The sequence below is a fragment of the Ipomoea nil genome, unplaced genomic scaffold, assembly GCF_001879475.1.
Source record: "Ipomoea nil cultivar Tokyo-kokei standard unplaced genomic scaffold, Asagao_1.1 scaffold1952, whole genome shotgun sequence".
NCBI lineage: Eukaryota > Viridiplantae > Streptophyta > Magnoliopsida > Solanales > Convolvulaceae > Ipomoea > Ipomoea nil.
Window position 1 is genome coordinate 1348737 of NW_017618380.1, and position 14685 is coordinate 1363421.

General features: G+C 39.3%; 1 protein-coding gene across 1 annotated transcript; it reads right to left on the bottom strand.

Annotated features, from left to right (window-relative positions):
- Positions 1 to 3219: 3219 nt before the first annotated feature.
- Positions 3220 to 4314, bottom strand: LOC109146936. Its single transcript, XM_019294586.1, has 2 exons — positions 3939 to 4314; positions 3220 to 3353 (listed from the first exon to the last, which is right to left on the bottom strand). Exons 1-2 carry the CDS (start codon positions 4312 to 4314, stop codon positions 3220 to 3222), a joined length of 510 nt encoding a protein of 169 aa, XP_019150131.1.
- Positions 4315 to 14685: the final 10371 nt, after the last annotated feature.

Sequence of the window (14685 nt, forward strand, 5' to 3'; positions counted from 1 at the left end):
TGCGAGGAAGAAAGAAGAAATGAGGATTAGGGTTTTCAGATTTTAATATTAATAGGCTGGTTATTGGGTTTGACTGGTTTGGGCCATGAGTTAATTGGGTTTTAATTAAATATTGTTTTGTAAAAAGTTTCATTAAATGAGCCTGATAGTTTTGATCAAATAACATTATTATTATTATTATTATTATTATTATTATTATTATTATTATTATTATTATTATTATATATTCATTCTATATTTTATTATTAGTATTATTATTACCAATAATAATATTTTTTGTTATTATTCTTATTTTGGACTGTAAATTCAATTGGGTTTGGTCTATTAACATTATTATTATTATTATTATTATTATTATTATTATTATTATTATTAAGAGTAATGCATATGTATATTAAATTACGAATGCGATAATTCTCTCTAATGTTATTTAACGTAATGAAAATAAATAAAAGCTAAAGAGGTTTTCAAAAAAAAATAATAATGTTAAAGTCAAAGGCTTTCATCTCTAAAATTATTTTTTTTAAAAAATTGCCTTTGTACATGGATAATTTTAAGTGGCTTTATCTACGATTAGCAACCCTAAATTTGTTATTGCATGTCAAAATGGGATAAATTATGCTGTGGAATCGTGTCTACCTTGAAATGTGGATAGAGTTCTAAAATTGTTAACAATTATGAATATATAATTCAAAATTTATGAACATACAATACCATAATTATGAACATAGAGTTGTAAACATAATTACGAATATATAGTCCTGTAATTACGAATATAGATATTCAATAATTGTGAATATGAAGTTCATAAATTATAAATATATAGTTTTATAATTATGAACATAGAATTCTTTAATTGTGAATATATAGTTTAATAATTATGAATATGAAGTTTAAAAATTATGAATATATAACGTTATAATTATGAGCATATAGTTTAGTAATTATGAAGATAGAACCGTATTTACCTTGCAAGGTAGACACGGTTTCACAACATAACCGAGTATTTGAAGAGTACTCTTCTTTAAGTATAAATGTGGTCCACAAATAAGTTTTTAACAATTTGTAATTTTAAGTATTAATATTTTGACTTTTCAAAAACTTTAAATCAAATATATTTTAATGATTTTTGTAATATATATATATATATATATATATATATATATATATATATATATGAGTTGAATATATGCTTATATTAAATTGTGTATTTTTTTTTCTACTAAATACTTATATTAATAGCCAAGAATGTGGATATATGTGCTCTCATAAATATCAATTCTTATTTACTATATTAAATTGTGTATTTTTTTTTCTACTAAATACTTATATTAATAGTCAAGAATGTGGATATATGTGCTCTCATAAATATCAATTCTTATTTTAATTGTAAATATTTATAGTCATATTTTTATTATAGCAAGTCAACAAAGATGTACGGAGTATTAAAAAAATAAACCTCATATTGAATTTTTATATATAAAATTTATTAACATAATAATTTTTAAAAATATACTCCGTAAAATAATTATACTATTTCAAATATTTAATCCGTGCATCGCACGGGACAATTACTAGTAATAATAAAAATATAATAATAATAATAAATTGAGGTTGAGATATTATTGAGCTTATATATTTAACAAAAACTAAACAAAAATATTAAAAACCCAAACATTATTAATTATTAAAATAAATGCATAATTAATTAAAATTACTAATGAATAATAAAAAGAATTTATATAAATTATCAAAACAAATAATGTTTATCAGTAATCCACTTCCACGCGTTGAGTACAATATAGGTAGATATAATAAAATCATTTTGAGACTGAGGAATACATATATATAATCCCACGGAACTCTAGCTTTAAAACCAAGATCAAGACTCCGAACATATCAGCAAACTCGGCATTATAAAATAACGTAAAGACTTTAGCATGCAACCTAAGATTACAAGGCAAGGCAATAATAAGGCTTAATAACAAACCAAGACAACACCAAGACTCACAACGATCCATAACAATGATACCATGATCCGGCCTATAGCACGGTAATCATACGATCTGTGCCTATAGCACAATGATCAAGCACTCACAGTACCAAACATAACATGATCCGGCCTATAGCACGGTAATCATGCGATCTGTGCCTATAGCACAATGATCAAGCACTCGCAGTGCCAAACAGAACATGTTCCGGCCTATAGCACGGTAAACATGCGACGTGTGCCTATAGCACGATGATCAAGCACTCGCAGTGCCAAACAGAACATGATCCGGCCTATAGCATGGTAATCATGCGATCTGGGCCTATAGCACAATGATCAAGCACTCGCAGTGCCAACAATACTATGATCTGGCCTATAACACGGTAATCATAGCTCTTTTCTCATCTAGGGCAACAACACCACAATCAGCATTCAACAGCAATAATCAATAGTGACCAATACTCAACACCAATGTCCACCAGTCACAATATCACAACAAGGGATGGTCAGGGAAAGGGGCACAACAAGCACGTAGACTCTTATCACCAATTGTCATCAATACAAACACACGAACCACGGGAAGTAACCTAGACTCTACTTCCAAGATCTCAAAGCAACCACAAGGCTCACAAGGGAACATACAAACCTCATCCTAGGCCAACGGGATACCATCTCGACCATATGCAATACCCATGACTCACAAATCCTCACTCGGTATCTGCGACATCAAATTGGACTTATAAACATCAAACGGGGCATAACGGGACATGGGGAAACATCAAACGGGGCATAACGGGACACAGGGGAACATCAAACCGGGAAAACAACACGACGCATCGCCCATACCAGCGAGCGGTACAGCGGGAGAACGAACTCCCGCTGGTGGGGCTGCCCGTTCCAGTGGGACTTCCGGCGGGAGGACGAACCCCCGCCGGTACCCCCGCTGGAACATGGCACTATTCCGGCAGGTGGTCAGGTGGGGGTTCGTCCCCCCACCAACTACCCGCTGGAACGACTTCCTTGGCTACGGTTCCCATCCCAAGAATTCATCAATTGAGTCCAAATCCAAGTCCAAGCACCTCCGAACACATATCAACAATAACACGGAATTGAATACCAAGAATAAGCCAAGATACAACAAAATTACACTCTAGATGCAAACCCTAAACATGCCAAGATTCAAGACTAGAACCTATAGTAAATCAAGAACATCAAGATACTCGAGAACATCAAGATGCTATCATACAAACCCTAATAACAAGCTCTAAACCTGCTTTGAACCCAAGATCATACATATACGCATTATGAATATCAAGAACTTCAAGATCATCAAGCAACCATAACATAAATCCTACGACAAGCTCTAACAAGGCATAATCACAAGAACATACATACGATTATCAATGGAGCCAATAAATAAGATATAGCAAGGAAAATAGGTTTTGTAAGACATGGGTTACCTCTTAGCCTTAATTAAATCTCTCACAACTCCTAGGATCCTTCCTCAAGATTTCCTTCCGATTGATCTTTTCCTAAGCTTGGCGATGGGGGAAATCCTTGGTTAGGTTTCTTGGGGAATTTCGAGTGATATGGGTGGAAAAGGCTCTAAACTCTTTCTAATCCCCTATATATAGATCTAGGAATCCTAATTAGAATATGAATGGTAAAGGCCCACTTTCTTTAATCCTATCAGACTTAAAGGCTCTAGCTTAGGCAAGGGTCCACGATCCATCGTGGACCACACTAATTAATTAAAGAAAATCCGAACTAGATTAAATCCTTTTTAACTATCTTTAAGGGAATTAATTAAATAATTAATTAATCCGGGTTTAGATGTAGTAACACGGGGTGTTACACTCTCCCCCCCTAACGAGAAGCTTCGTCCCCGAAGTTTGGATGCAACGAGATCTCCTCTATACCCTGTATTCTTAAGGGGGCACTAAGTTACCTTGCGCGAATAAGTCGGGGTAGCGCTCCCTCATCGTATCCTCTAGTTCCAAAGTCACTTCTTCGGTTTCGTGGTTGGACCAAAGGACTTTGACCATTTTCACAGTCTTCCTGCGAGTTTCCCTTGTCTTTGTGTCTAGGATTCTTACGGGTTTCTCCTCATAGGACAAAGTCCCATCAAAACTCACTACCTCAGGCTGGAGGACATGAGTTGCATCGTGCACGTATTTCTTTAGTTGTGATACGTGGAATACGTTGTGCCATCGGTCCAATTCGGCTAGTAAGGCTAGGCGGTAAGCCAGATTTCCAACTCTTTCCAAGATTTCGTAGGGGCCAATAAACTTGGGACTTAACTTTCCCTTCTTCCCAAACCTCATCACTCCCCGGGTGGGAGAGATTTTCAACCATACCTTTTCCCTTACTTGAAATTCAGCTATCTCCCCCCCTTAGTCGGCGTAGGACTTTTGATGATCTTGTGTTGTCTTCATTCTCTCCTGTATGTACTTGATCTTTACTATGGTGTCTTGTAAATATTGCGGCCCCAAGGTCACTGGGTTAACCATGTCTTCCTAGCATAATGGGGTCCTACACTTTTGACCATACAAAGGTTCGTAGGGTGCCATACAAATACTCGCGTGGTAGCTATTGTTGTAGGAGAATTCGATCAAATCTAAGTGTTCTTCCCATGATCCCTGTAAGTCCAACATGCAAGCCCTCAACATATCCTCAAGGGTTTGGATGGTCCTCTCAGTCTGACCGTCGGTCGTGGGGTGGAAAGCGGTACTTAACTTTAATCTTTTTCCTAAAGCTGCTTGTAGTGATTTCCAAAACTGCAAAAGGAATCCTGAATCTCTGTCAGAGAAAATATCCCGTGGAACCCCATGGTATTTGACCACTTGGCTTATATAAGCCTTGGCCAATTGGTTCATTGTCCATGTTTCCTTCATGACAATGAATGGTGCTGTTTTGGTCAGCCGATCCACTATTACCCATATCTTTTGTTTACCCGTTCGTGTCACGGGCAACCCTCCCACAAAGTCCATAGAGATGAAATCCCACTTCCCTTGTGGTATTTCTAGTGGTTGCACCAGTCCCTTGGGTTTACACCTTTCCGCTTTTACCTTTTGGCAGTTTAAGTACTTACTCACAAAACTGGCCACTTCCCTTTTCATGTTGGGCCACCAAAATGTGCACATTCCTATATTATATATTCACAATTATTGAACTCTATATTCACAATTACAAAACTCTATGTTCATAATTTTCAATGTTCATATTCCCAATTGTTGAACTCTATATTCACAAATCATTGAACTATATGTTCATAATTTTATAACTATACAATATATAAATTATGAATATATAGTATAGAAATTATAAATCTACAGTTTAGAAATTATGAATCTACATTATAGAAATTATGAATTTATAGTATATAAATTATGGATCTATAGTATAGAAATTATGGATCTATAGTATAGAAATTATGGATCCAATTCCGTGTGCACCTTGCATGGTGCACACGGTTGCACAACATAACACTCCCTAATGCAAAAATATTATAAAGATGTACAAAAAATAAGTGTAAAATATGCCTATCAAATTCCACCACATTAGAACGTTTGCTTGTCCCCAAGAAAAAATATTATTTGCTAAATTAAAATGAAATCCCCCAAAACTCATAACACATCATGAACAACAATCTGAAGCACCCTGCAATTAATAAGTTAGAACCTTTGTCTGAAAATGGAGATAACTAAATAAGTAAGCCCTCGTAGGAATATCACTCATCATGCTTGTTGGTTTTCACGACCATGGGTGGCCGTTCGGCAGGCCAACACTACCGTAAGAATAGGCTTTGGAGTGTAAAAATATGAACAAAAGAGGGGAAAATAAAATTGAGAGAAGAGAGAATAATGCGGTGTTGTTTCTCTAGGGTTTGGCCGTTCAAGGTGCCGATCCCCTATCAGGTGATCCCGTGGGGATATTTATACATGAATACGAGATTCTTACAAGGTAAGTAGGGCTAACGTAAACTCAAGAAGGGCTGACGTAGGGCTGACACGGTGCCTACTTGATACCATAGCCATCTAGGCTAATTAAGGAAGCTATTTAACGAACGAAGATCGCCTCTGCGGAATCCGCTGGTATCTGTCTTTGGATCTGAACCCGGCCGGGAATGCCCCGATCGCCGAGGGGATGCTCTCTAAGGGCCGCCGCACCCGGGCGAGGACACACCGCCTGCGTAGACTGGTTGCCCATCTGACCCCCGTAGAGTATTCGGCCGGTGACACTCCGCCCACCAGGGCTGGTCGTTCCCTCGAGTCTCGCCTGGGAGCCCTGCCAAGGGCACATCTGTAACACCCCGAAAATTCACCCTCCAAACCTTAATTAATTATTTAATTAATTCATATATGTTCCCCATCAGTATTTTAATGATTCCATTAGAAGTGGTTAAAGGGATTTAAGGATGGATCGGTGTAAAGGTTGGAACATGGACGTGTCATGCGGTCATGGTTTTATTCTTGTATCCTAATGTTGTCTTATCGTGCCAATGTTAATGGTATGTCATGATTCTGTCTATGTTGGTGAGTGTATCCTCCAATGAGTTATTATCCTGGTTTTAAAGCTAGAGTTTTTTTAGGACTATATTTATGTATTCCCAAGTCTCAAAATGACTTTCTTATATCTATATATATTGTACTCACCACATGGGAGTGGGTTACTTAGCATTATTCGCCAACGGTTGCTACACCATATGTTTTTCAGGTACGGACTAGTTGATTCGAGAGCGCGTTAGACGGAGCCGTGGTTCCTAGTTTTAGATAGTGTTAGCTTTGGTTTGACGGCCTGTGAGCCATGATGCTATTCAGATGATGTTTATGGATTATGAGTAGTTAGTTAGTAGCCTGTGCATCTAAGTTCTTAGCTTAAATGTGGCATAGCACCCCCAACTATTATATTTAGCTTCCACTTATTTCGATATTAATGATAAACTTATCCATGTTTCGTAAGCCTTAATTGTTTTAAAATATGACTAAAAATCGGGGGTGTTACAGTTGGTATCAGAGCCTAAGTTCGACCCTAGGATTAATGCCCTTAGGATAAGACTTTAAGAGGTTAAGCCTAAATTCTAGGTGTTTAAGTACTTAGGATGTAAGTATCTTAGGACGCGCGGTGAGATTGTGGGTTTATTTATAGCTTTCTATCATGTTTCCTATGCTTGCTCCTTGTTTAGCTTTAGTCCTGATAGTTAAGGCACCAGGTAAGGGTGTAAGTTCCTGACTTACATCTATGACCGATGTTAACCCTGTAGAATCTGAGATGGCACCACCAAGAAATCACGCTAGAACTCCTGAGACGCCTACTAAGAAACAGTTGGTTTAGAACCTGCATTAGTTGACTCAGATCGCCGAGTCACTGAGCAACGCCATCCTCAACAACAATAACCACCCTCCACCAAATGGGAATAGTGATGTAGCTTGTCAAGTGTCGAGTCACCGTCCTCCTATCTTTGCCGGGAAGAAAACCCTACGATACTCGAAGAATGGGTCCAGACGTTCGATAAGATCTTTGAAGTGGTGGATTGCCCGGAAGAACGTCGAGTCGAGATGGCATCGTTTTACTTTGGACACGAGGCCGACTTATGGTGGATTCATGAAGGCCCAGTCTGTAGGCAAGAACCGGGGAGCCTTGAAAGATAAGCTACGGGAACGCTTTTATCCCGCACACGTAAGAGCAGCTATGTACGAAGACTTCCTTCACTTGAAACAAGGATTCTCCACAGTGGTAGAATACCACAAAAGGTTCTTAGAGTTGGCTTGTTTCGCCCACGTGTTGGTTCATACGGAGGCAACTAAAGTGGAGAAAGTTGTTGCCAGGCTCAACTTTGAGGCTAGAAAAGCCTTGACCGTGAACAAGCCAAGGACTCTCAACGACACTTACATCAGTGCCACCGTTCTTTATCGGATTCAGCAGCTGCAATGGGGAGCCCAAGAGCAAGTAAAGAGAAAGAATGATGGAAATGGAGGCCCTAACTTAAAAAGGCCAAGGAGCGATTCCAACGTTAGGGCGACTTATCAGCAAGCCCAAGGATCGCCTAGAGGAAGCAACGAGGCCAGAGGGGGGCAAACCCTTTGTAGAAGATGTGGCAAGGATCATTGGGGAAAAGATTGCCAAGGGAACGTCATGCATTGCTACAATTGTGGGGAAAGGGGCCACAAATCCTTTGAGTGTAACCAACCTACACGTGGAAGACCACCGCCCACAGGGCAACAAGGAAATATGAACAACTGAGGGGGCTATGGAGGACCTGGGAAGGTATTCATCATGAGTCGCACTCAAGCTGATGCTGAGGCCGAAGCCGAAGCCAAAACCGAAACCGAAGTCGTAGCCATGGGAGATGAGGACCTTGCAGGTAACACTTTCTAACCCATCCTCGTGCCATAGAGCTTTTATCTTATATAGCTTCTTTGAGTTCTCTTGTTTTGGGTAAAATTCATTAGATGATCCAATTAGCCTAATTCCTTGTCCCATCTATAGAGCTAATTAGAATAATGAATTGTGTCCCCTTATGAGTTACTAGGCCTTAGAAATAATACTTAGGTAATCTAGAGGTCCAACTAGGAGGTTTTATCTTAGAGCCTTTAATTCCACCTTGGGGCTAGTAAGGGTAAAATCCTAGAAACCTTGAGGAAGTTGAACCAAAAGAATCTTAGAAAAAGCTAAATATATCTTAAGAGATTCAAACCCAAGACCTCCCTTTTTCCAAACCAAGCTTTTAACCATTAAACCACAAATATTTCTTGAAACTTATTGAAATCCAAATCTTCTTAACCCTGTTTCCTCTTCCACTTTTCCACCCAAAACCTCTCCCTCTCTTGCTCAGTCGAACGACCCCCAAACCCCCGTCCGAATCACCGGCCAACGACCCACACAAAACTCGCGGAGAACCGCCACACCACCCGCTACCACCTTTCGCCGTCGCTGACCACCGAGTCGCGAACAACAGCAACCCAGCTGAAGCAGCAGCAGCCCGCCGAGCCCCAACTACCGTAAGCCGTTGCCACCGTTCGCTGACGCAGCTCCGCCCATCGTCCTGCCGTCGTAGCCTCGCCGTCCGTCGCCGTCAACCGCAATCCTCGCCGGTTGTCCTCGTCGAATGGGAAAGTCCCAACACCAACACTCTCTAATTCCTCTACAATGCCGAGGAGACCCGCTAATGCCCGTAGAGCGGAGTGGAATGACGTCGATTATTTGGTGTTGGAAGGTAAAACCCTTGAACCCGATCAATTTTCTCGTGAATTGACTAAGATGCTTAGGTTCCAAGGCTTGTTAGGAGTATTTTTGGATATAAAATGCGATACTTACCCCGAATTGGTGATGGAATTTTATCACCACATGGTAACTACCAAGAATGGGGATAAGTTGAAAATCACCTCTGAGGTCTGGGGTGTGAAAGTGGTGTTGAGTGAGGCCCATTTGGCCAAACTCCTAAAATTGACTACCACGGGCGTATCGGAGTACGGCCGTAAGGTTTGGATTGGAACTTGGACCTTGGGGTACAAGGATTATTTGAGCGACTTGTTGGGAAGGGAGGATGGATTCTCCATGGCCACGAGGCTAGATAAGAAGTGCCTGACTGCCGAGCAAAAGCTCTTGGTGGTGCTCATAGCAGACAGTCTGTTGCCCAACAACAATAAAAGTAAGGATGTCAGGAGCTTGGAGTGCACGTTTGCGTACTTCCTTAAGCACAAGGTTAAGTTTAACCTACCCACCCTCATTTTGAAACATATGGATTTCTGCATCTCAAATAATAGGCTGAGCTTGCCCTATGGTATGATTCTGAATTGGATTATGGTGAAAAAGGGGGTAGATGTGAGCCAGTCTGTGGCTAAACCCATGGGCGGGATGATCTTCAATGCGCAAAACCTCCGCCGCAACAACATTTATCATGTTGGTGAGGGAAAGTATATCACTCTTGAAGAGGTAAGCAAGAAGTCTACGGTCGAGCGGAGATTGTTAATAGAACAATTGGGCATCCCGATCAAGAAAATGAAGCAAGCCGTCCAGGTGGACGAAGAAGGGGAAGAGCAGGAAGAGGGAAGCGATGATCCGAGTGACATGGAGCCCACTCGGAGGGAGAGGGGAAACGAGGAGGAACATGACGGGATGTCGACTAATGACAGCATCTTGGTACAACTTAGGAGGCAAAACCGGATGATAGAGGAAGGGTTCTCGTCGTTGAACATCATGGCCAGCTCGTTGGACCAAAAGATGCCCGTAGTGGAGACCATACTAGGGGTGCACGGACCTTCGGGAGCCTCTAGTTCGGGAGCTGGGAACCAAGGTAATCTTATTTCAAGCCTTGGCTTACCTCTTAATTTGATTGGTCCTAGTTTCGTGCTTACTAAGAGTCATAAGTGTGAAAGTTCAATAAATATATGCTTCTAGCAATATACTATGTCTAGAGTTAAGTTGAGTAAGCTAGTTAGTTCGGGGACGAGTTGTGGTTGGTTTGGCTTGGTATAGAACCTCATGGCAAGCAACCCTTAGGTTGTTAACCATGCCTTTAGTCTTGCCACACCACTTACTTTCCAAACTACTTGTTTTACCTCACCTAGTTTGTTGGTCCCGATAGGGTGGTGAAAGTCTAGAGGGGGGGGGGGGGGGGTGAATAGACTTTCAAGCTTTTTCGAAATAAGTAACTCTTTGGTAACTTCAACTCTAAGTAACAAGTAAATAGAGTAAGTTTAAACTGCACAGCGGAATAAGTAGTATGTAAAGAGTTATGCCCAATCAATAATTTAAATACGCATGTAAGATAGGTACAGATGATATTTAAAGTGACAGAGATATCTTGAATATATAAAGGAGATGGTCCACTCAATATATAATAGCAATATTCAAGATTATAAATAAATATTGTATCACGTCGACCGTGTGATGAATGTTACATGCAACACGTCAAACTTGCTTAGAATAAATCACTATTTAAGCTCGAGAAGTTTGAGTCACATGCATACGTGAAAACACACTAAACCCGGATGAATAAGATTAACTGTGAATAGTAAACGGGTTAGTCGGATAAGATAGATAGATAGAGAAAATTATGTAAGTGCGGTATGTAAATGAGAGAGGCAATTTATAGTGGTTCGGAAGTGGCGTAATCTTCCTAGTCCACTTTTCTCCTTTCGCGTCTAGGAGAAATTCACTATTTTTTCACACATAGTTACAATAGTGAATAAGCGCTACACAAGCACTTCTTCCGGATGTCTTGCACACAGCTACACCCAACTCCGAGTGTCTCGCACACAGCTACACTCAACTCCGAGTATTTCGCACACAGCTATACTCAACGCCAACTAAGTGTCTTGCACACAGCTACACTTAGCAACTACGAGTGTTTTGCACATAGCTACACTCACTAGAGTATTTTGCACACAGCTATACTCTTTTTACAATTACAAATACAAAGGTAATTGTATCTCTCTCCAACTAGATTTGAGACTATTCAGACTAAGTCTCTAAGAATATTTGAGCACTTGCACTTTTAAATTTTCGTGTGTATTGCACTTCTATCTCGTGTCTATCTTGTTCACCTCTGCTCCACACACACTTTGTCTTCAAGTCTTCATGGCTTTTTATAGGCAATCAAATATATCCGTTGGAGTGGGATAATTTGATATTTGAAATTTGAATCTTCATAGCCTGATATTGTTGACAATAGTAGGTCTTCAATTTTGATTTGATTGTCAACTTGCCTGACAAATAATATTTTATCACAACTTGATTTTCTAGTTGTTTTTAAAATATTATTTTTCTTGTCACATTGAATATCCAACGTATCTTTGAAATAAATTCATCTGATAGAATTTATTTCTAGGATAAGTTTTTATATTCATGTCTTCATAAATATTTTTTCCGTTCTGATCAAATGTCTTTCACGCAATTTTAGATTCTTGTGGCATGTGGGTAGATTTGGAATAAATTCCTTCGAATTAATCCAATTTCTGATCATCTTGCTTCTTTGCCACATTGTGCTCCTTTGACTTGAACATCGTGCTCCTTGACTTGAGCATTGTGCTTTTCTGATTTGGTCACATTGTGCTTCTTTTGGACACATTGTGCTCCTGTAGAACATTGTGCTCCTTAGCACACATTATGCTTGTCCGCATCGTGCTCTTTTGGTAGCATTGTGCTCCTTAGCACATTGTGCTCTTTTTAATACATTGTGCTTGTCCGAAAACTTGACTTGTAAAAATTAAGTCCTTGCGGGGAATCGATCTCAGGTGTGATCGTTTTGAGTAAGGACTTTTACCATTTCGCCGTTAGGCTCATCCAATCATTCTTTGCAACGCCATTCCTTTATGCTTCTTTCTCGGATGAATACTCGTAGGACCAAAATTAATTTCTCAAATTAATTTTGTTCTTCCTATGGTAGATTCCTTTTGACTCGATATTCTGATTTATGATGCCTGTAGTAAAAGACCTAAAAACTAAGGGGATCTAAAGTACATTTGGCTCATCAAAACTTACAAAAATATTCCTATCAATTTTCCCCCTTTTTGATGACGCCAAAACCTATACTCAGTCATTTGGCTTGTCTTTTAAAAACAATTATTTTTCAAAAGATTTTATTAACTTAGACATAGCCAAGACGAGTTTAACATTTGATTTTGACTCTAGGAAAGGTATTTTTAGCAACTAAAATTCCTATTCGCATTTTTGGATTTTAATAATAATGAATTTTTGCATTTTTCCAATTTATGCGATTTGATACAATCTAAGCTAAAAATGTTACCTTTCAAGACAAATAAAATAAATAAATAACAAGGAAAACTTAATAGCATCATAATCAGATATTTCGAATCATTCCAACTTGTTCCAAAATGTTCATGGATTCATGTTCCCGTGGACCATACAAAATAAATGTGACAATCATACAAATCATCTAATGACTTTGTTTCTCTTCTCTTTAAGCACATGATTTATATGATTTTGAACATCAATGAAATTTTCACTAATGGCATAATTGTTGCATACCTGCCCAACTGAATAATAGTTGAATGCTTCGATGATGTTGTTTCGGGGCAGTATACCTTCTTCATACCATATGATGCATTCTTCTAGGCTTCTTCCATTTTGTAGCTCGGCATCATTGACTTTGATATAGTCCTTTAGAACCATGATCATCAAAGCTCTAGCATAGCTTTGGATTCTTCTGAAATTCTCGTTTGAAACCCACAAATTTTGATCACTTGGACCACTCTTCTTCATAGCCTTTGGTAGATCATTCAAAGTCACCAACTTTGGCATTTCAACTCTACCATCTCTTGGTGTGGATTCCAAATAGAGAGCTGTACGGTTATACCTATTGATTTGCTCAACATTTCCTCCCGCACAAACAATGTCACGAAAAGAACGGTTAGTGGTATTTGCGCTGCTTGATCCTCCTGGACTGCCAGCCTCACCACCACCGAACCAATATTCTAAACCTCCTCTTCTAGCAACATTTCTGCCAGCAGATCTGCCTCCTCCACCTCTACTACTGCTTGTGCCAACATTTCGGGTGACCATGGCAGTCATCATCATTTCAAGCATGCCTTCCAAATGACTGAATCTCTCTTCCCCCTTTTTGGCGTAATCAAGGAGTGTATGAACCGATTCTCGAAGAGATGAAATAGATTCGGAAATATTCTCATATGATCCCCGAAGGCAGCCTACTTTGGTGTTGACGGAGATGAGATCCGTGTGGACATCACTAATCTGCTTCTCATGTTGATGAACAACATTGAGAATTCACTGGCTTTGACTCACGGCAATTGCTTCATTTGCCTTTCCAGAATTCTTGAGGATTTGAGAGAGTTGGATGTAGAACTCATTGAGTTGCCCCTTGACATTTGCATTCAATCCTCCAACTTGTCTCTCAAGTGCTTGGTGGGTTTCGATCAAATGTTGTTGACTCCTCCGATTTTCATCAAAAGATGTTTCAAATTTTCCACCTTGAGTATTGACAACATGATCCACATGAGTGTAGATGCCTTGAAACATGCTTTCCATTCGGTTAACAAGGCTTAGTACAACTTTCTCCAGATTTTCCAATTTTTCCTTTGAGGTTGTGCCATCAATGTCTTGCTCTTCTCGGGTTGTGGGAACACACCTTGCTCCTTCTTGAGCAGAATTGACTTCAAGCATGTGAGATTGTGCTTGATTTTCCACTTGATATCCTTCTCTTTCCGGTGTGTGTAACACGTGCGTGTTACCTTGTCCACTTTCTGCATGAATGGATTGAATTTCCTCCGTGTGTTGGCTAGCTTGCATGGCATTTTGATCTTGACTTATTTCAGTGAAATTCAAAACACTCACATCATATAAACCACTATCCATTAAATGTGCACCACATGTGACATTTTCTTCTTCTACATTCCTTGTGACAAATTCCACAATATCAACTAGGAAATCGTCTTCCGTAGGCATTTCTCCTTGGACTGTGACATCAACAGTAGCTTCGGCCAACTTAGCTTTTAATTTATTCACAAATATTCCATTCACCGTAGACATCAAAGTTGCATGGCCAACATCAAAATTACCAATCCAATTCAAGGAAAATAATTCTTCTTCTTGCATACTTGGTCATTTTGTCATCAAATCTTGATAGGAACCAAGTCTCCATTTTCTCCAATTTAGGACTCTTCGGTATTGACTCACCAAACACCAAATCAAGTCCATCAACTTGATGAATCTCC